Below are 21,257 nucleotides of genomic sequence, written 5' to 3'. Positions count from 1 at the left end.
CTGACAGAGTGGATTAGTCGAAGAGATGCCAAAGAGATTTCTGAGCTAGGATTACTAATTCAACAAAGAAGGTTAAAAGCAAGACGGCAGCATTTTCATATCTCAACATCCACAATTCTAAGGAACAGAGCAGGCCCCAGAATGCTCATGTCTCACTGTTTCAGTCTTGTCCAATTTTAGGAATAACCATAACATGTGTGGGCCTGTGATTTTTTTATTTGGGGTGGGTTGGGGGTAGGGGGCACGCAGGGTGACAGAACTATTACAAAATCCCTTTTAGGGCCACGGGTAAGGGTCTGTGGACCTCAGATTTCTCCAACAGTGACATACATATAGTACACATCGAGGCACACCAAGGAATGGATAATCACCTTCCGTGACTGATTTCCAACAGTACAGACAGGAAACACCGTATCTGATATGAAGCCCTTTGCACTTGCCTCTGCAAACAACTAGGAAGTGCCCTGGCAGAAGGCAGCAAGTCTACTCCACCTAATTGACATTCATTTAAATAATTCAGTAATTTAAATGTCAAGCCAGAGGTATTCCCTCTCTGCGAAGCTCACCCACATTGTTTGTTCTAAAAGGCACCTCCCAGCATTACTCAGTGTTATGGCTGGCACTGTGTGCCCTTTGTATCACCAGGACCAGGTCTGTGCAAACACACTCACAGGTCTGGCTGGGAGCCGCAGGGAGTTCTTGACGCCACCTGGGAGGACTGCGGGCTGGCTCCACAACCAGAGGTGCAGGCTCAGAAGCCCAAACCTCTTAAAAGATCTCGTTCTGGGCTCATCGTCTGTGCACACCTACTCTCGTAGCCTCACGACAGACTGTCGTCACAGGAAGAGGCAGAGCAGAGAGCATCGTGGACTTTTTACGTCTGTCCACAGTTTGGGATGCTCTTGTACCTTGGAGTAAAAATCTTCACATTTATGTTTTAAGTGGGACTTGAGAAATCTAAGCACACCACCATGGGCTTATCCCCCACATTCTCAGTCATGCACTCCATAACGCTTTAAAGCATTTAAACTGATTACCATTCTAAATGGTGCACAAAACCTCACATCTCCCACTAAAGTTTGACACAAAAGACAAATGAGAAACTGCTACAAGTAAACCAGCCTGCAACTATCACCCCAGAGGTCAGCAAAAGGAACAGGCTGAATTTCTTAGAGGTTCACTTCCAAGTAGCACAGATGACAATATGGTTATTAGACTATTATTATAAAAGTCAGATAGCTCAGAACTATATAGGCTAAAAAAAGGAACCCCAAACATATCTGGACTCCTTCCAACAGTATAAACGACTCATTCATTTGAAATGACAGCCTATATTAGGCTTATAGATATGGGAGCCCTTCCTTGGCCTCCTAATCTGAAAGTGCAGCTTGGCACTTTTCCAGAATCGGAAAGCATTTGAGATCTCTGGCATTAAACAAAGGCTCAGTGATGGATTTTGCAATGCCAGGTATCACTGCCAGAAGCCTGCTCCTAAGACAGAAACACAAAGGTCAGTCTGCAATGCCTAGTGAAGGGCATTTGACGGTCTGGTGAGAAGGCAAGCTATATGCTTGGGAATACGGTACCCCAAACACCATTAAATGCTCTCATTATAAAACCCCCCATCTAGGGAACCCAAATTCCATTTGTTTTTGTTTGTTTGTTTGTTTGTTTGTTTGTTTACCCCTGATCAGAGAAACAGATACTTGGCAAAGTTGTAAAGCGAAGAAGAAAACATATTCCTGGAGTTAAGAAAGATTGAATAGGATCACATATAAATTAGAATAACAATGACATAAAATGATTTCAGGATTCCCAAGATTTTGAACTGATGATAGCTACAAATGTACCCTGCCTCCAGCATTCTGGAACCGAGCAAATCACATCCCCATTCAGATGTAATCCTCTCTGTCTTCTATGACTCTCCAAAGAGAGACAGGAGGGTTAATGTGGCCAGAAGTCCTTCCTGGTGGAGCTGATCCCCACGTCCTTAGGCTCCCCTCTTATCCCCTCCATTCTTGGGAGGCCTCCCCTGTTCCAAAATATCAGGTCCTTTAGGTAGGGAATTTCCTCCATGTGGAGTGCTTACCTCCCTCCCTGCCTACACTCCATTTACCTAGTTAGCATCTACCTTCTCTTAAAGAAGCCTTTGTTCACACACTCAAATTTAAAGTAAGAACCACCTGTATACACTCACATGCATGTGTCTGTCTGGCTACTGAACGTCCAAGTCTCTCCTCCGGACTAGGAGCGCCATGAGGGGAGGGAATGACCCTACTCTGCTCACTGTTACAGAGCCCCCGCCTGCCTCAATGATTGACAGGAGTACAAGCCTGATGGATATTTGCTTCCGGATGAATTTTCTCTTCACGGAAAGGATTTAGAGGTGGGAAGAGACATGATGCTGGTTTTCAGAGCAGACTGAGCCTATAAAGTCTTTAAATGTCAGCAGAGATCTTAAGGCAAGGCTTAGTCACTGAGCCAGCATGTCTGTGCAAGCCATTTCTTCCTAGAGGAGTTCGCCATAGCGTCACATCTGTTCACCTACTCTGGCTTACAAGTGTAGAAAATTAATACTTGCGGTGTGGTACAGTAGGTGTTCTGTCTGCCTGGTTGTTAGAAGAAAGAGGTAAAATACAAGAGCCCCTAAAACAAGGACTTATTTAACACATTAATAGAACAGCAGGGCTTGTATGGATGGTCCTTCCTTGGGTGGCTGACGTGAGGACGTTTGGCTACTCTGATGCTAAGGTGACCAGAATGATCAAAACATAGTAAGCGCCTGGCCTCCGGCCACATTAGGGGAGTCATGCAGGACTTGTCTGCTCAGCAGTGAAAAAGACGCCCCTGGTATTTGCTGCCATTTTTCTCCTATCAGTGAAAGTAATGGCGTTTTCAGCAGGGAGTAGGGAAAGACTGAATTACATCATTTTCCCCTTCTTGCTTTGCTGAAGGTGATAAGGATTCCTAAGTCATCCTGCATTTGAACTGCTGAAGCTGAGAGGGGGGGGAAAAAAAAAAGTGCCATCTGTTTATTTTGTGTCTGAGCTGACTCCTTGTCTCTGAAATAATCCCTGTAAATTAAGCCCTATTGCAGCAGCCACACCTTCTATTTCAAAGCCAAAAACTTGGTCTGTGTTTAAGTGACTAACAAGTTAAAGAACATTGTGGGGTATTGACCTAAGACAATATTGGTCTGTCTTTTCCATGCGTTTTACGATTCCCAGAATGTAGCAAAGACATCGTTTTAATACTTGTACTATGTCAATGAAGCAACTCTTTAACAGGGGGAAAATAATGACCCCTTTCTTCATCATGTCTTCACACTTCTTCAATCTTCCCTTCAGAAAAACAAATGATTACAAAACCTAACGGAAATTACCTACTAAGGAATTCTCTTGGAGACCAGAAAATATCCCCACCCCACCCGCATATATTGACAACGCCTGGCCCTGAGTGAATCTCCACTTATTGGAAGAGTAACAGAGAGTACCACAGCCTGAGGGTGGAGAGAAAAAGACCTGGTTGATTATAAACATTTCAGAGAAGCGATCCCTTTGTCATTTGGATTTGAAGAGAACCAGCGATGTGGTAACCGTCTATCAAATGTTGAGGCTAGAAGCCCTGTTCACAGTGTGGGAAGAGGTGTGCTTGACTCATGTGAGTTCCCCAGGCTAACTAGGGAGTACACGGCTGCTCCAGTAAGGGTTTCCTAGCCAGGTGCTGTATTGAAAATTTTGCCGTTACAGGAAACCTTAACCAAGGGCTCTGCGGGGTATAGGATGATGGGAAAGGAACTATAGTGTGGACTCAGCACAAGGCTCCCACCTCTATTTGCCCTTCTGTGCCCTACCGGTGACTTGGCCTTCAAGGTTTTACTCACAATCAACAAACCACCACCACATCCCCAACAACCTTTCTGGAAGCTTTCAAACCACAGAGATAAATCCCTCAGAAGATGGGCAGGGCTCCAATTTGTTGAACAATAGTCTTAGAATGCCAGCCCCTAGGCAATGCAGTACCTGGAGTCAAAGGTAAAAATGTCCACAATTAGTTAAATTCCTCCTCTCTAGCTCCCTACTCTACCCCACCCCCAGAAAAATGCACGGAGAGAACAGGGGATTTCTAGACTACATTCTCTACAGCCTGCATGAAGCACAAGAGATTAAGCTATCCGAGGGTAAAAAGTGGGGGCACTGCTCAAGCCTCCGATACCGCTACCACCCTATCCCCCAATTTCCCAACTCACGTCCTAAGGCCCTATTGGGTCCAGAACGCCAGGGCAAGGTTAATTACGAGAGGAATCCCATGCCTTCAATCCCATGAATACATGTCTTGTGCATCTGTACTCCAGCCTTTAGCTTCATCTTTGCTTTGCATATCTTCTTTTCCCTATCAGTCTAACTAATATGGTCCACAAGAAGCCGCTAACTCCCAAATTCAACGCTTAAGAAGATTGGCGTAGTAGTCAATAGACTAAAGGATCCTGCAGTCACCAGGCCATGGTTGAGTGGGGGTCATTTTGAGCTTATTCTTTTTTCAGCCCTGAGCCCGCAGAAAGGCTCCAGGTGCCTACGCTCAAGGTAGACACCAAAAGCATTTTTTGAGAGTGCTGTGGACCATAATTGGCTTTTCAAACCCTCTCTTCCCCCTCCGCCCCCAATCTCTGTGGCACTGCATACCATTCCCAGCTTCCACAATCATCTTGAACCTTGGCAGAAGAAAGGCAGCTAAATCTGAGATGTGTCACGAGGCCACTGGCTAGGGAGCAAGAATATCTAAACACAAACTAAGGCGAAAGCAGCAGGCCAGACTTTCCACAGATTCCCATCAGCTCCTGTAGCTGCAGGGCACTGACAGCCTGAAGGTAACCCAAGTATCTCCGAAGGGTCACTTTTAAATAGTAGCTTTAATACACCCAGTCATTTCAGAAGTATTTCCTTCCAGAGCCCGCTTCCATCCACACTGGCATGCCAACTGTGCCCAACAATGGCAAGCCCGCTGAAGACATGAAAGCCCAGAAGGAAAGGGAAGGATTCCCAAAGGGGCACAGGCAGCCCCATAACATGCTGTGATTCTATTCTATGGCCGCATTTGGACTGCTGAGAAAGAATAATCTAGCAAAGAGACACCATGCAGAAGTGGTCTACTGACAATCACTGGGGATTAAAGAACAGGTAGAAAATCAAACAAAATAGTTTAACGCCATGCCTTCCCGTTCTAAGACTGAAACAGTATAAACCCTGGATGGCTACCTTCCAGGAGTTTTTCAGGAAAGCTATTATCTCCAAGAGAAAACATATACCTCTCTCTCAGTCTACTGGACCACACTGTGGCTGAGCAAAGAGAACTGTATGGTGTCTTCAGCACATACTGTATATTATGCAGCCACTGTGACCACCCACTAACCCCAGACGTGCCAAAGAGTACTGTTTAGAAGAGGCTGCTGCTTTTTTTTTTTTTTCTTCTTCTTCTTCCTTTTCAGCCAGGGCCAAAGTTTCTAAGATCTTCCTAAGAACCATTAAAATCCACACAGCCCCTCACCTATCCACCAAGTTGAGTCCCCACTGTCCTAAATGGCAGTCGGCCAGGGGCTGGTGTGTAAGGGACAGGTGCTCAGTGGGCTATTTTCAGTTGCTATCAGCTCAATCAGGAGCCGCACATGCTCAGTAGGCAGGCAAGCCTGGGTTGCATTTCAAACTCCGGGCAGCCAAGAGACGTACACCTTTCACAGCTGCCAGGGCAACCAGCTGCCCAGTGCTCCTCCCAAGACGGGAGCGATGAAAACAGTATAACCTGGCCAGCCAACATGCCAGCGAGCAAGCTGTACCTCGCATTTCACCGCCTGGGTTATTCTGAGCTGGGCTTATTGACACTCCATGGCAACACAGGAACAAAGGGCCAGCTAGAGGGATTTAAATGTCCTGCAAAAGTTGCTAGAAAAGTCAGCAGCTCAGGCTTCTGTTTGCATAATAAAAGTAGCAGTGGAATTATTATTAGCTTATTCTCAGTTGCCACTGCAGTTGTTATTCGTGAATAATAATAACAAAGGTCTGTAACAGAGGTCTACTCTTTGAACTCAGGTTTTGTTTTTGTTGTTTGCCACCATTAAGTTGCCACAGTTGGGAGGCCTCCCAAACTATGGCATGTGGGCCTGTCCACCACCACAGGAGAACCAGTTTTCCTCACCTGTGTACCTCTCACCTTGCCGTACCCCGTGATCCACTTCCGCTGCACAAATCTTTGCGAATGCAAACCACCCCTACTTAATCTTTCAATGGCTCTCGCTCCCCTCAGGATAGGGAACACCCGCCTCAGTACCCCAGACCCTGCCGGGCCAGTAGGACCTGAACTCTCAACCCGGCTCCCTTCTCAAGACTGTGCTGGCCATGCTGGACCGTGCAGGTGGTGTCCTCACATTCCCCCACCTCCACGACTTCTCTGGGTGGGGCCCGTCTCTGCATCAGAAGTCCTTCTCGGCCCTTCCTTTGCTGGTCTAATGCCCGTTCATCCTGCCAAACTCCTGCTCCCTGGACTGCTGTCCCCAGTCCCAGCCCAGTGTGATATGAAGGTCCTTCCTGTTGATATCCCCGGTGCTGTGCTTTAACCTTTGCCTTATCCAACCAGACTGTGACTCCTTGACAGAAGGAACCACTTCTAGTTATGCTGACATCACCAGCGCCTACTAGCATACTCGTGCTAATTAATCAGTCGGAGATTGTAAGATTGTGCTACAACTGATTCTTTTTTCCCAAACTCAGAATAAATTCTTCGAAAGATGTGCTCTTCTCATCTCCTCAGCCCAGACCAGTCCCTGTCTCCTCTTTTTTTTCTTATATTATAATAATTAGTATTGTAGCCAACATTATTTATTCATTCATTTGTCAAATATTCACTGAGCACCAATTATATGCCAGGCGCTGTCTTAGACACTGGGGATAAGATGATGAACACCACGAAGTCTTGGCTTCCTACGCTCCAGGGCTCACTTTGCTTGTACTCCCCATAAACTCCTCACAACCACCCTGTCACTGTTTCCATCGCGCCGCTGCAGGAATAGACCCTGAGAAGTGAAATAACGCGCGCATGCGTGCGCGCGCACGCGCGCACACACACACACACACACACACACGCAGTGAAGACAAAGAACATGGCTCATGACACAGTCTCACTCTGTCTCACTCTGTCTCTCTCCTGAGAAAGGCCTGCTTCCTCTGCATGGCCAAGAGCCTTCCCTTCAGAAGACTCTCTGACTAACCACATCATTTTTACCTACCAAATATTACCCTAACACTTTGCAAAACTGACATTGTGAAGCAGATGAATTAGGACACGATGTTGAAGATAAAGAGAAGCCATGACAATGTAATTCAACATGGCAGTGTGTAGTATTATAAACACACCAGATGAGTCCAATTCTAAACTGGACTATGGGTTTTTGTTTTTGTTTTTCCTATCTATTCTTTACAACCTTTCTGAATGGATCCGAATCTTCTTTTCATACAAACTAGCTTGGTGTAGGTACCAGAATGTAGAAGGTGAAATAAATACAACTAACTAACTAAATAAATACGTAAGGCCACTCCCACTCCAAATCACCATTCGATTACAGGCAGAGGTGGTTGTTTTTGTTTCCTTAAGGTGATTTTCACCACCTCCTGCCCAAAAGAAATTTCATTCTTCCTCTTATTTCTTCCCTCCTGGCCACATCCCCCAAATTTCATATCCTCGGAAGGTCGGTGCTCCACTCTAACCCATAACAAAGAATTAGATGGAGCATTACTGTGGATCTAGGAAAACACCCTGCTCTGCAGAGCTCAGATTCAGCTGATTAGAATCAGGCAGCAGCTGTTCCAGTGTTAACGACCAAGGCTGAGGAGGCACAAATGTAAACTTCCCTCTTCCTGTCAAACTACTGGCTCGGACAGAGAGGATGGTCGGGGCTTCGTGAACTCGTGAAAAAATAAAAGGTTCCAGGCCAGCTCTGCTGGAGAACGCACAGGTCGGTGGTCAGAGCTTTCACCTGAGGGCAGCAGGCACTTCCGGGCAGGGAGCTCCTAGGAGCAGACTGGAGTCACCTTTTTAAACCATGGGGCATGAACCATTCGTGGGTAGGGAAATCGATTTTGTGGTTGAAAACAAGGTCTCTTTTTTTTTCTTTTTAAATTAAAATAAAGCCGAATGGAATAAAAAAGAGAAGAAATGGGAGTACGTTAAACATAGTAAGAGTAGCTGCTGTTTTTGCACGAATTTTGTGTTTCAGATGTGTGTGGGTCCTACTCTAAAACGTTTCTAAATGTAGATGCGCTGGGTCCAACGCTAAAATGTTTCTTACTGTGAGTCACAGTGAAAAGTTTGAAAGTCACTCCGCCCTGTGTCTTACATGATCTTGGACTTGACATGAGTTCTGAGTAATTATGACTATTCCATATAATCATTATCTGTGGAAGCTTGCCTGAGGTCATGCTGGGCTGCAGAAGGAACTTCCTGAGGACGGGCTAATAGCGTTTTGGGAGTTACAAAGCAATTTTTTATTATGTCTTATTTTCCTTGGTGTTTACTTTTTTCCAAGAGCGAAAGTTGCATATATGACACATCTACAAATTTCCTGCTTCGCAAGTTCTTCCATAAAGAGGAGATGGCAACCATCTTCTCATTCTTGAGACCTATCTTCATAAAAAGAGAAGCCGAGAAGCTATTGCGCTGCCCTCTCACTGCTGACCAAAAGGAAATCGTTTCATGAGCGTGGGTCTTCGATTTGTTTTCACATCTGTTCAGTATTTGACTTAGATCGAATTTTTAGAGTCTTCTCCACCTCCTACTGCTACTACCCTCCTCTCATATAAATGCACTAAATATGAACATTTTATAATGTCCACTGGGGAAAAAAAATGGATGTGGCTTCAGTTTACCCACAGCCAAAACAAACATCTCCTAAGAAGAAAAAACTAAAAGGAAACTTTGTCGTAGTTCACCTGACATCAACTAACACACCACCAGTCTGTTAGAGAAGAAAATCTGACAATGAAGAAACAGGATCTTAAAAGTGTGCACTTCCATCAGATATTTACACTTTAGGTCCCGGTAATGAGTGGCAAACAATAGCTCAATATTTCTCATCTCTCTCCCCAAAAAGTCTCTCATTTGATGATGTGTCAGTGAAAAAGATTTTATTCTGAAAAGGGATAAATTACAGTAATGAGAAATGAGAGCAACAAATTTAATAAAGACATTTCTCTTACACTCACTCGCCCCTTCAAGAACTTCCTGAATCTTCAATAATGAGAAATTCAAAGAAAGGCTTATTCTATTCTTCTTCTACAGTCGCAAAGAGGGGCACCTTTGTGGACCCTAACAAAAAGTCCATTGAAGTTATCCCTTTCCTTCCCTCATTGGGTAATTGGGCTGGAAAGTCTTGAGTGGTGATGGCTTTGGAAATAATAAAATCAAGTCAGCCCACAAACTAATTTAGAACTTAGCAATCTTCTCTAGAACAGGCCAAAACCTCTTGCAACAAACCTCTGCAAAAGTCCAGTGCTCCCTGCTATAATAAAATCTAACTATGGCTTGCAAATTTGATAAAATGTGGGTCATCTTAGCTTAGAAATATTTCTGAAGCAATATTCCATTTTAAGTATTTGTGTCATGGACGTCACCTGCAAATGCTCTCAGGGACAAAGGGAAAGCCAAACATGGAGGTTCTGGAACAAAAATGGACTTCTCCCCAGTGGCATAATAGCAGTATTAGAGCATGATTAGTCTTATTAATGGGAATGGATAGGAAGGATATACGGATAATTAGGACTCAAGTGCTCTTCTCGGTGAGAGCAAATAAAACTCTTCCTGCAGCTAGAGTTGTGTATATAATGAACATGAAAAATGAATACTGGTATGAGAGATGAGAAATAAAAAAAAACATAAACCCAGGTAAAGGAGCCTGATCATCTGCTCTCATCTCAGCTCTCAGACTGGACTGAGGGGGAGTCTAGCATGCATCAGATATAATGTCAGTGTGGACGTAGCTAATTTAAGGTACAGAAAAAAAAAAGCAATATTCTGAAGAAGGTTGATAATGATTGAAGCTCTTGAATACCATTCCTTAAAGTATATTATACCTTTTTGTTGGCTGTATAATCCTGAGCGAGAGTTTTAACCAATTCAAAGGCACATCCCCAAAAACCTATCTCATCAGGGTAATCATGAGAATTATGGGAAATAACTCATATAAAGCATTTGGCATATATTAGCCACCACTCAATAAGTATTGCCTATGATCATCAAGGAGATAGTTATAGTAAGCAGTATTTTCCAGACCTATTTAGTCTTTTTTGACATGGAGTATTTAGGATTCCATACAACTTGAGAAATATTCTAAAGTACACTCATACTAACCAAACTCTACCAAAATCACTATTGGGAACCTATTATTTGAAGTGCACACTATTTCCAATCAATATTTAAGAAACATGTGGGAGTAATTTGGGAGACAAAGGGAAAGTTGTTGTTGTTTTTTTCAATGAACTAAAAAGAGTACACTACCCAACAAAATATATTGGAATAAAATCTCTATGACTTTCTTATTTATGCCCCAGTAATGCCATCTAGCTCCACTGAAGCACAATCAATCAGGTGCCATAGCTACTTTGCCAACATCAAACATGGTTCTATTTCCTTTTAAACTTGGTAGTCGAAAGGTCTGCACTCAACAATCTTTGGCGCTAGTATAAAGATTTTAGTTATCTGCCCTATTATTTACCTCTTTTGGTGAAATATTTTGTACTTAACATTTGCTTTATGACTAATGTTGAATATATTAGAGTACATTACAATCAAGGGTTCTCAGTGTGGGTTTTTTTTTTTAATTCCTAGTAAATATACAAAAACAAAGAGTCTTTTCACAGAATATGCTATTGACAGTTAACAAGAAGTTGAGTCATGAAGGGAAGACAGGACTAAGGCAACTGTTATTAGGATTAGAGCACTCTAGGCTGTAGCACGCACTGGATATTCTGGTTTAAAAAAAAAAAAGGCTATTGCAACCAAAGAATAAAGAGTCCTTTTCCTTCCTTGTAAACATCCTAGTGGTGGTGATATATTAAAGAGCAGGACTTCAGGGGCAATCCGTTTCCATTTCAGCCAGACTGACTTGTTTCATGACATATCTGCACTGGGGCTTTAGGGGGTCATCTGCCGGATTCTTTGGGCAGTTCAAGAGCTAAAAGCAGGAAAAAAACAACCAATGACATGGTTGTTAATATTGACTCATAAACACCCTTTTCTCCTTCTTTCTTCTCCATTCTTTCGCCACTTCTTCTCTCTTCATACTACATACCCACAACCACAGGCCCACCCATGATATCAAATGAAACCAGTAAGAACTGCTTAATACCATACGAAACTGATACTATATCTAGGGAAGGGAATGGAATTTGGAGGGACTTTGTGCCACTACATTCTGTAGATTTTTTTTTTCCTAGTTACCATAGTGTAGCAATTACACAGAGGAGGAAAATTCCTGTTTTCCTGTTGGGTCTCCAGATATTGTCAAATGTTCCTTGGAGAGTAAAATAACTCCCAGGTGAGAACGACTGGTAAAATTTGACTGTTAAAAATTTGAACTACCATCAAATTTTTCCAACCCAATTCTTACTAATTCTTACAACTTAGGACCCAACCTTTCTTCTGATTTAAACACCTCCAATTCTTTCAACTTACCACAGGGGATCCTTAATTTATATCTTATCTTATATATTTATATCTTAATTTATAATTTCTCGGTACTGTAGCATTATTGAAATGTTTTTAACACTGCTTAGAGCAGAATCTAGACTATAGACACCTAAATTGGTTACAACGGCACTGTCCAACAGAAACTTAATGTAAAGCCCATTACGTAGTATTACAGAATGTAATATTATTGGATAAACATAGGAGAAAATCCAGATGGCCTTGGATACGGCAGTAATTTTTTAGAGGCACAATCTATGAAAGAAATAATAAACTGGACTTCATTAAAATTTAAAACTTCTGCTCTGTGAAAGACAACATCAAGAGAATGAAAAAGCAAGTGACAGAATGGGAGAGAATATGCGCAAAAGACACACGTGATAAAAGACTGTTATTCAAAATGTGCAAAGAACTCTTACAACTCAAAAATAAGCAAACGAACAACCTGATTAAAAATTGGGCCAAAGATCTTAACCGCTACCTCACCAAAGAAGATAGAAAGATGGCAAATAAGCATATAAAAGCATATGCTCCACGTCAGATGTCATCAGGAAAACGCAAATTAAAACAACAACGAGATACCGCTACACGCCTATTAGAGTGGCCAAAATCCAGAATCACTGACAACACCAAATGCTGCTGAGGAGTTGGAGCAACAGGAACTCTCTCTCATTCATTGTTGGTGGGAATGCAAATGGTAGAGTCACTCTGAAAGACAATTTAGAGGTTTCTTATAAAACTGAACATACTCTACCATAAAATCCAGTAATCACAAACCTTGGTATTTACCCAAAGGAGCTGGAAGCTTTTGTCCACACACAACCTGCACAGCAACTTTATTCCTAACTGCCAAAACCCAGAAGCATCCGATGTATCCCTTCAGTAGGTCAATGGATAAATAAAACTGTGGTACATCCAGACAATGGAATGTTATTCACTGCTAAAAGAAATGAGCCATGAAAAGACACAGAGGAACCTAAAATGCCTACTCACAAGTGAAAGAAGCCAATCCGAAAAGACCACATATTGTACGATTCCAACTATATGACATTCTGGAAAAGATAAAACTATGAAGGCAGTAAAAAGATCAGTGGTTGCTAGTGGTAAGGAGGGTGGGGGGAAGGAATGAACAGGTGGAGCACAGGGGGTTTTTAGGACAATGAAATACTCTGTATGATACTATAATGGTGGATACATGTCATTATACATCTGTCCAAACCCACAGAATGCACAACACCAAGAGTGACCCTAACGTAAACTACAGACTTGGATAAATATGACGTGTCAGTGTAGGTCCGTCAGTTATAACAAGTGTGCCACTTTGGTGGGGGGATGTTGGTGATGGGGAAGGGTCTGAATGTGTGGGGGCAAAGGGTATATGAGCACTCTCTATACCTTCCTCTCAATTTTGCTGTGAACCAAAAACATGACTTTAAAAAAATAAAGTCTTAACAAAGGGGGAGAATGGAGGAGTGTGAAGTGTGGCAGGATTAAGAACAACCTAGTTCACAGAGAGCCAAACACTACACAGAAACTTACCCTACTCCAAATAGCTGTGAGACACTTACCTTCCATACTAGGGGAAGGGAAAGCAATCATCATTAGCACAGGAAGAATCATCACTCCATCTACCATTGTACAACTGTGGAGGAAACATAAGACATATAAGTAAAACAAAAAATTTAACCGTAGGATGACAAATTAAATTAAGCATACTATCTTCAAACTGCCATTCAATGCCTTTCTTACAAATCCCCCTCACATATGTCGCCTTATTTCTTGGTAAATTTAAACATATACCCTTTACGTATTTCTAAACAAATCATCTTAAGGAGTTAATCAGATTTACCTCCCACTGGTGGCCACTCTAAGGCAGCTGCGACTTTCTCTGAGTCCAGAGGGTCTACCCTCTTAGAGGCAACTCAATAAGGACATAAAAAATTCCCAGCTAGAAGGCTAAGCATTCTCAAAGAATTTTAAGCTAGAATTTTATCTTATCCTATGAAATGCAAAATTGGCACTAAATTTAAAACCTCTGAGAAATATGAATAGACTGTTGTAACATGATGTTAAAGATTAAGTGACTGAATAATTCAAGCATAATTTTTGAACCTTACTTCTACTTTAAAAGAATTAGAGGTAGAGCATCATCACACAGCCCAAAAGGGGAACAATAACAACAACAAAAACAACACAAAAAAACCTACAACTTATCCCTCATCTATGACAAAGCAATGCAGGATAGACACGACCAGGATAGGAAGAAATCATGTAAATGTGAAATACATCAAACTATATAATCAAGAGAAAGTAAGATACCAGATATGAGTTTCAAGTTGGTATTGCCCTAAATTGGCAAAAGCTCAATTTTCTAAGTCAAAGGACTACAACAAAGAACTTTTTAATAATAACTTAAATAATTCCTGCAAAATTTTGGGAATATGATGAAGAGTCTGGTTATACTAATTCTTTAGTACAAGAAATAATTTTTAAAAATTAAACCTTTGACTAGTTGTGATTTTCTGGATGGTAAATAAACAAGAAAACTGGTCAAGTTCTTTGATGCACACGTTAGTGTGCTACTTACACTTGGAGCTCAAAGCAAAGAGCAAAAGCCTATTGCTATCTAAGCTGTCTGGAGTGGACACCTTCTGGTTCATATTAAAATCAAAAATTTTGGTTGGTGGTCAAGACTGTTCATTCTCCACGTCCCCATCTTATCTTACCACTCTCATCTCAATTGGTCCATAATTATATTTCAGTCTACCCCTTCTCTAATAGCAATGTAAGGAATAGCAACGTAAGGAAGAAGCAATGTACTTTCTTTTTACACTTTTTAAAGCACATGAAACTCGAGTGTCCTCTTTTACTGTTATTATCATGTCCACGTTCACAAAGATCTTTTCTATGACAAGCCCCTGATTTGTGGCATATAAGTGCCTCATGTGGCTGCCAGTGTCGTCACAACCAGATACAGACTCCTCCATCACCATCTTGTCTCCATGCCTTTGAACGGGGAGCACACTGCTGGTTCCCTCTGCCTCAACGGCCCTAAGCGTCCTCTTCTACCCTTCTTCTACTTACTCCCCTCCTCCTGTCATTCATGACCTAGCTCAAAAGGCAAGCATTTGGTGAAACACCTCTCCATCAGCAGTCACTTCTAGCACCCAGCACTGGGCTAACACCACTTGAAATCAATTACTTGTCTAAGTCAGTCTCCAACGCTAACCTTCCTGTCCCTAAAAGAGGTACATGGATCCTAGGGTCATGCAAGAACATTTACTGAATTACAGGGTGAAAATACAGATCTTACTCTTATTACAATGGGGTTACATCCTGATAAATCCATCCTAAGTTGAAAATATCAGAAGTGGAAAATGCATTTAATACACTTAGTCTACCAAACATCAGAGTTCAACCTAGTCCACCTTAAATGTGTTTAGAACAGTTAACGTTAGCCAACTGTTGGGCAAAATTATCTAATGCAAAGCCTATCAAAGCCTGTTTTACAATAAGGTATTGAAAACCTCATGTAATGTATTGAATACAGTACTGAAAGTGAAACACAGAATGGTTGTCGGGGAACAGAATGGTGGTAGGTGTGTCCGTTGTTCACCCTTGTGACAGCGTGGCTGGGAGCTGCAGCTCACTGCTGCTGCTCGGTGTCACGAGAGAGGGTCATACCACATATTGGTAGCCCAGGAAAAGACCCAAGGATCCAAAGATCAAAATTCAAAGTACAGTTTCTATTGAATGTTTATCACTTTCACATCATGGTAAAGTCAAAAAAATCTTTTAGTCAAACCATGAGAAGTCAGGGCCTGTATATACTAGAATTTGTATCCTATGCAAAATCTAATAGAGCGATAAATAACTTGAGGCTTTATTTGGTGTCTCTCTCAGTTCCTTTGACAGTCTAGTTCAAAAGATGTCTTCCAGAAAGAAATGTGGACATGATTTGCTTAGAGTACAGCCATGTACTATACTTCTGAGGGTCAATTTAAGTATGTTATGAAACAAGCCCTCCCCAGATTACAAGTGTTCTAAAACTACAGATTGAATATATTATTAATGAAAGCACCAGAAAGAATAAGAAAATGGTGGAGTTGATATCTCTATTCCTAGTGGTTGTTTGTTAATCACTTTACTAGAAAAAAAGCAGTTAATATTCATTTCAATCTGACAAGAAGCAGGCTCCCCAAATTCAAAATTAAAAACTACTTGAAAATGGATTTGCTTCCAGTATCATAAATAGTAAACATTATCCTGAATAATACAATGTTATCACCATTAACAATACCTTAAATATTTCACTGTCAAACTTTTTAAAATTTCTATTTTATGTATATTATATCATACATAGTTTTTATTTTAGATGAAACTTACAAGCAACACACACAGTGAGGGTACATGCTTAAAAATATTTTTAATGGATGGGATATGTCCTCAAAAGCCTTTGAAAACCACTGGACTATCTTGTTCTTATCTGTGAATTCCCAATTCTCCTTTCCTTCCTTCCTTCTTTCAATACCTATTAAGGGTCTACTCATGTATTAGACATTAGAAACTTAAAATGATAAAGATATATAAACATAGCCCTTACTAGCATGGAGCTTTCATCTATGGTGATAATCAAATAGTTATCCAAATGATTTTATAATTAATAACTAAATGAAGTGCCAGTTATAAAAAAACAAATGGGTTAAATAGGACTGCTAACAAAATAACTTGAGATTTTTCTGGGTAGAAGAGCTTCCCCAGGAAGGTTATATCTAAATAGGAATCAGAAAGATGAGTAGAAGATACCAGAACAAGGATGAGTGTGTAAGCATGCATGTATGTGTGTGTGTGTGTGTGTGTGTGTGTGTGTGTGTGTGTGTGCGTGCATGTGTTGGGGTGGGTAGCACCTTGAGGTGGAGGGTTGCATTTAAGGAGAAAGGTGCAGCTTCTCAGCTTACGCAGAGGCCCTACAGCCAGGACAAGCATGAAGTCCTACAAATTTACGCATATTTCAGAAGTGAAGAAAAAAGCCAGGCTGGGTCACAGCCAGCCTAGAAAGAAGAGTTAAAGAGGGTGGAGAAACCCAAGAAGGCTGAAGGTAGGCAGAGGCGGAACTTCGATAAGGCACAAAAAGCCCAGGGAAGCCCTCCACTCACTCACCTCTGGACATTCTTGCCAACCATGCTCCTCTCCCTTCTCACATCTGGTCCCTAACTAACCATCCATTTTCCCAGGCACTCTGACCAGTCGGCTTCCTAGTTTTGTATACATGATGCTCTTCAAGAGTAGGCCCTTTTTTTTAGAGTCCAACCTGGCTAATTCCTATTCAGCCTTCAAGTCTCAACTATCACCTCCTTCTAGACTGTCCTCGCCTCAACCCTCACAGCCCTCATTACACTTTCATATACCACTTTGTTAATTTTCATTCACAGAACTTATCATAATTAATAATTACATGTTCATACCCGTGTGTGCTTTTGAACATCTGTCTCCTCACTAGACTGTAGATTCTGTGGTAGCAAATTGTACAGTCAATTTTATTAACCACTACCAAGTAGATGCACATTAAATATCACTAAATTCAAAATTTCCCTGAAATAATCAGCTCAATTTAAGTTTAAATTCTAAAGAGTTAGCTATCACTCCCATGTCCCAACACACAAGCACATACACACTGCAAAGAAATGACAGGATTAAGATATTTATCATCTCTGTGACTTTAATCTCTACCATTTAGTTTGGGTACTAATAGAAGTCAGCAGTTAATAAGCTTCAAAATCAAGAATCTTTCTACTATTAAAAAAAAAAACCCTAAAAAACTAAAATTAAAAGACTATCACCATTGGCAATTTTTCCTGTCACAAAGCTAACAAAAACCCATGGCCCAAAATACATTTTAACATATTATGATCATGCAAGCAAAATTAATACATTGATATTAGGCTCATAAATGGAAAACAGGAAAAAAAAGAATTATAAAGTTAATCTCCCAATCTAGTCTGTTTATAGGATAGATAGCTCAAACCTGCCATAATAAAAAAAAAAAAAAATCTTTGTAAAAAAATATGAGCATCGTTACTGGTTGCCATTTTGTTCAGTGTCTGGAGTGTCTCTGGTAACCAGTTAATTCAGCTATTAAAAACAGTACATCTAAAAGGAAAGGGGAAAAGAATGTAGAAAGGAGAATGTTCTGGAATAAATTCCCTGGTCATATTTTAATTATAAAAAAAATCAGTATCCCAAAGTCCCAACTTGAGGCCTCAAGGATCTATTCCCAACTTTAAAATACACTGAAAAGAAAATATTGTTTTTAAAGGTAAATTTTCAATTATCCTGCTCTCAAGTATTTCGGCGTATGAAGTTTCAGATGTAGGTTGGCAAAAAAGAGGGACTGGTAGTGGAAAAAGAGAGGAACAATAATTCAATAGTTTGGGGATGCCTTACTCCACTGGCTTTCACACTTTTTGGTCTCAAAATAACTTTACAGTCTTGAAAAGTATTGAGCCCCTTAAGGAGCTTGTCAATGTGAGCTTTATCTATCAATATTTACTCTATTAGAAATTTAAACTGAAGAATTTTTTAATACTGTATTTGTTTTAAAATAACATTAAACATGCTGGAGTGCAAAGGTGATTCAGTCAGTTAAGGGTCCAACTCTTGATTTCGGTTCAGGTCATGATCTCACAGTTTGTGAGACTGAGCCCTGTGTTGGTCTCTAGGCTGACCATGCACAGCCCAGGTGAGATCCTCTCTCTTTCTCTCTCTATGCCCCTCCCCCATTCATGTGCACACCTTCTCTCTCTCTCTCTGTCTCTCTCAAAATAAATAATCAAGTAATTGTTTAAAAAATAGAAATAAAATAACAATAAACATACTACCCTGTCCAAAAAAAGGTAGTAAGAAAAGTGGCATTATTTTCCATTTTTGCAAATCTCTATGTTTGGCTCAGTAGAAAACAACTGGATTCTCTTATATAATTCTGCATTCAATCTGCTATGCCATGTTGTACTTGTTGAAGTACATATAGAAAATACAACCTTGCACATATATATCCGAGGAATCAGAGAGATGATTGATACATAAACACTCTTGGAAGGACCTCTTGGAACCACTGAGAACATCACAGGGACTCCACGAGATTCTGGACACTCTGAGAATCATTGCCCTACTCTTTTAAATGTTCATTCTTTCTACCATACCAGACAACCAGATGGTACCTGATATTTTAGGATAAGCATTTACCCAATACATGACAAAAATGTTACTGTTCTATAGCTTTAGAAATCTCATTAACTTCTCTATCATCAAAAAAGTCAACAAGTCTAATGGTCAAGGAAGAAGGCATTAGACTTTTGTTTGGAATGTAGGAAGAATACTTTATGTACACAACTAAATATTTTTTACATGTGACATAAAACCTGTGATAAGAAGGTACTCAACTGTTCATCTACTTTGGTTGAACCAAAATCCATATGCAATGTTCTACGGTTAGCTAACTGAAAAATCATAGACTACTGGGGATTCCAGTTTATTATCTGAAGCGTACAGAGTATAAATTTTTGCCTCCAATATATGTCATCTCCTTTCTTTTCTTGGATAAGGTCTTCTATCCCTAGTAATTGATCTGTCTTTCCTTTAGACACAAGGGAAAGAGCTATTCAGAAAAAGTTTAAGGACCCACCCATGTTAACTAAGGTACCCTCTTTAAATCAGCACCATCTCTTACAATGTCTCAGGACTACTCTCTTAGTTAGGAGAAGGAACAGCCCCATGATTTTTCTGCTACAAACAGGTATATCACCAGGGCAGAACAGATCCACTTTCAAAATCCCCTGGTACTTTTTAAACTCCATTTATAGATCAGACATATCCAGTCAAAGAGCTCAATTTTGAACACGTGTGGGCTTGAGACCAAGTGTGGCACTTGTTTTATGCATCACAATTTTTTACAGCTGGACAGGAGCCAGAGACACATTGTAATACATTAACTCCTCTCCCCCCAAAATCACAAAACGTTTTGATATTGATCACAGAATAAACAAGAGTATAATACACTTCTATATTCAATTTTTGGAACTCATATTAAGCAATCTAGTTGCTAATCCACTATTAGAACAAAGGATATTCCTAAAACCTAGACTTAAGGACAGCAAACAGCTTGTTATCTGCGATGTTGGAGATGAAGGAAAAGTTGTAAGACAAATTAAGATACTTTCCCATCAGAAAGGTCTACAAAATGTTCATTGTCTGGACCAGTCTAAACTCATTTGGTCTGTCCATTTGTTCAACACATAATTTACTGAGTACTTATTTAATAGGGACTTCCTTGATACTCTCCTCAATTCATCTTCTAACAATTTACAAGTTAGAAAGAATCTTAAAAGCCGAGGTTGTATACCCACCTCTCCCAATTTTGAATAACTTTTACACCATCTACATGCGGTTGTTCTCTCATCACTGGTGAGGGTTGTCACTACTTTTCCAGTTTTTTTCTTTGTATTTCTTTATTGGTCTCTGCCATGCCTTCCATTAGGAAAACAAATTTATTCTCTTTAATATAAAAGGTAGAGGCAGAGCAGGAAAAGGAGCAAGAGTAATTCTGTTTTCTCTTGTTATCTGTTAACATTACATAGTTCTCACCCTAACAGTAGTGGCACATACTAACTAGCCAGACACTGTGCTTAGAGATCATATGCACTGTCTCATTCAATCTCTCCCTCAAACACTCTAAAATAATACTCATATTAATCCCATTTTACAGATAAGAACATGAGTGGGTAGAAGTAACTTGCTAAAGGACACAAGATTAAACCTAAGACCACCTGACCAGAGTTCAGGTGTTATTAAACCATGACTTACAACCTTCATTAAACCAGCCAGCCACAGTTTAGCAATGTGTGTTTGTCATCCTTAACATTTTATCCAAGTTTCAACACATTCTGTGCTTTAACCATCTTGATTTTCCTCTTAGAAAATAATCTTTACTCACGGCTATTTGGACCATCTTTCAATCATGCCCTCTTTCCATTGCTCTAACCTCAAATTAATTTCATAGGCTCTGCAAACTCAGATTATCTCTGTACTCCTGAAAACAAGATCTAAATGTGAAAGGAAAACCAAGCCACTCTGATACTGTTCATCAAGTGGTTTCCATCTCCCAACTCTCAACCCACTCTCCGGTTCTCCTGTAGCTCACATCTCAATATGAAAGCAGAAATTAGTGTAAGCCAGGCACATTTGGGACAGAGTTAGTAGTAAGACAAATTCTGGACATGAAACTTTGCAGGAGGGTATACTTAAAACAACCACCCCCAAGTAGGACAAAAATCATCCATTATGTACCAACAATTCTGTCTCTTCTATGCTCAATAGGCAGAGAGACAACCCAAGGACAGCTTGCTTGCAGCTACCTGGACCTGTGGAGGGGTGAAAAGAGGGCTGTCAGTTACGCTGGAAAAAAAAAAAAAAAGGCTAACCTGAAGCCATCATACCATATAAGTCAGGGACTTTTCTCCAGTTCACAAATGACC

General features: G+C 40.7%; 1 protein-coding gene across 4 annotated transcripts in view; it reads right to left on the bottom strand.

Annotated features, from left to right (window-relative positions):
- ACVR1 (activin A receptor type 1) overlaps positions 1-21,257 on the bottom strand; it is a 140,133-nt gene that overhangs the window by 53,869 nt on the left and 65,007 nt on the right. For all 4 annotated transcript variants that reach the window (XM_058715210.1, XM_058715208.1, XM_058715207.1 and 1 more), the window contains one exon: positions 13,296-13,369. In XM_058715210.1, coding sequence (XP_058571193.1) covers positions 13,296-13,362 — 67 coding nt within the window. In that variant the 5' untranslated portion in view covers positions 13,363-13,369. The remainder of the gene's footprint in view (positions 1-13,295; positions 13,370-21,257) is intronic.

The sequence above is a fragment of the Neofelis nebulosa genome, chromosome 2, assembly GCF_028018385.1.
Source record: "Neofelis nebulosa isolate mNeoNeb1 chromosome 2, mNeoNeb1.pri, whole genome shotgun sequence".
NCBI lineage: Eukaryota > Metazoa > Chordata > Mammalia > Carnivora > Felidae > Neofelis > Neofelis nebulosa.
This window is presented reverse-complemented; position numbering and strand designations above follow the sequence as displayed.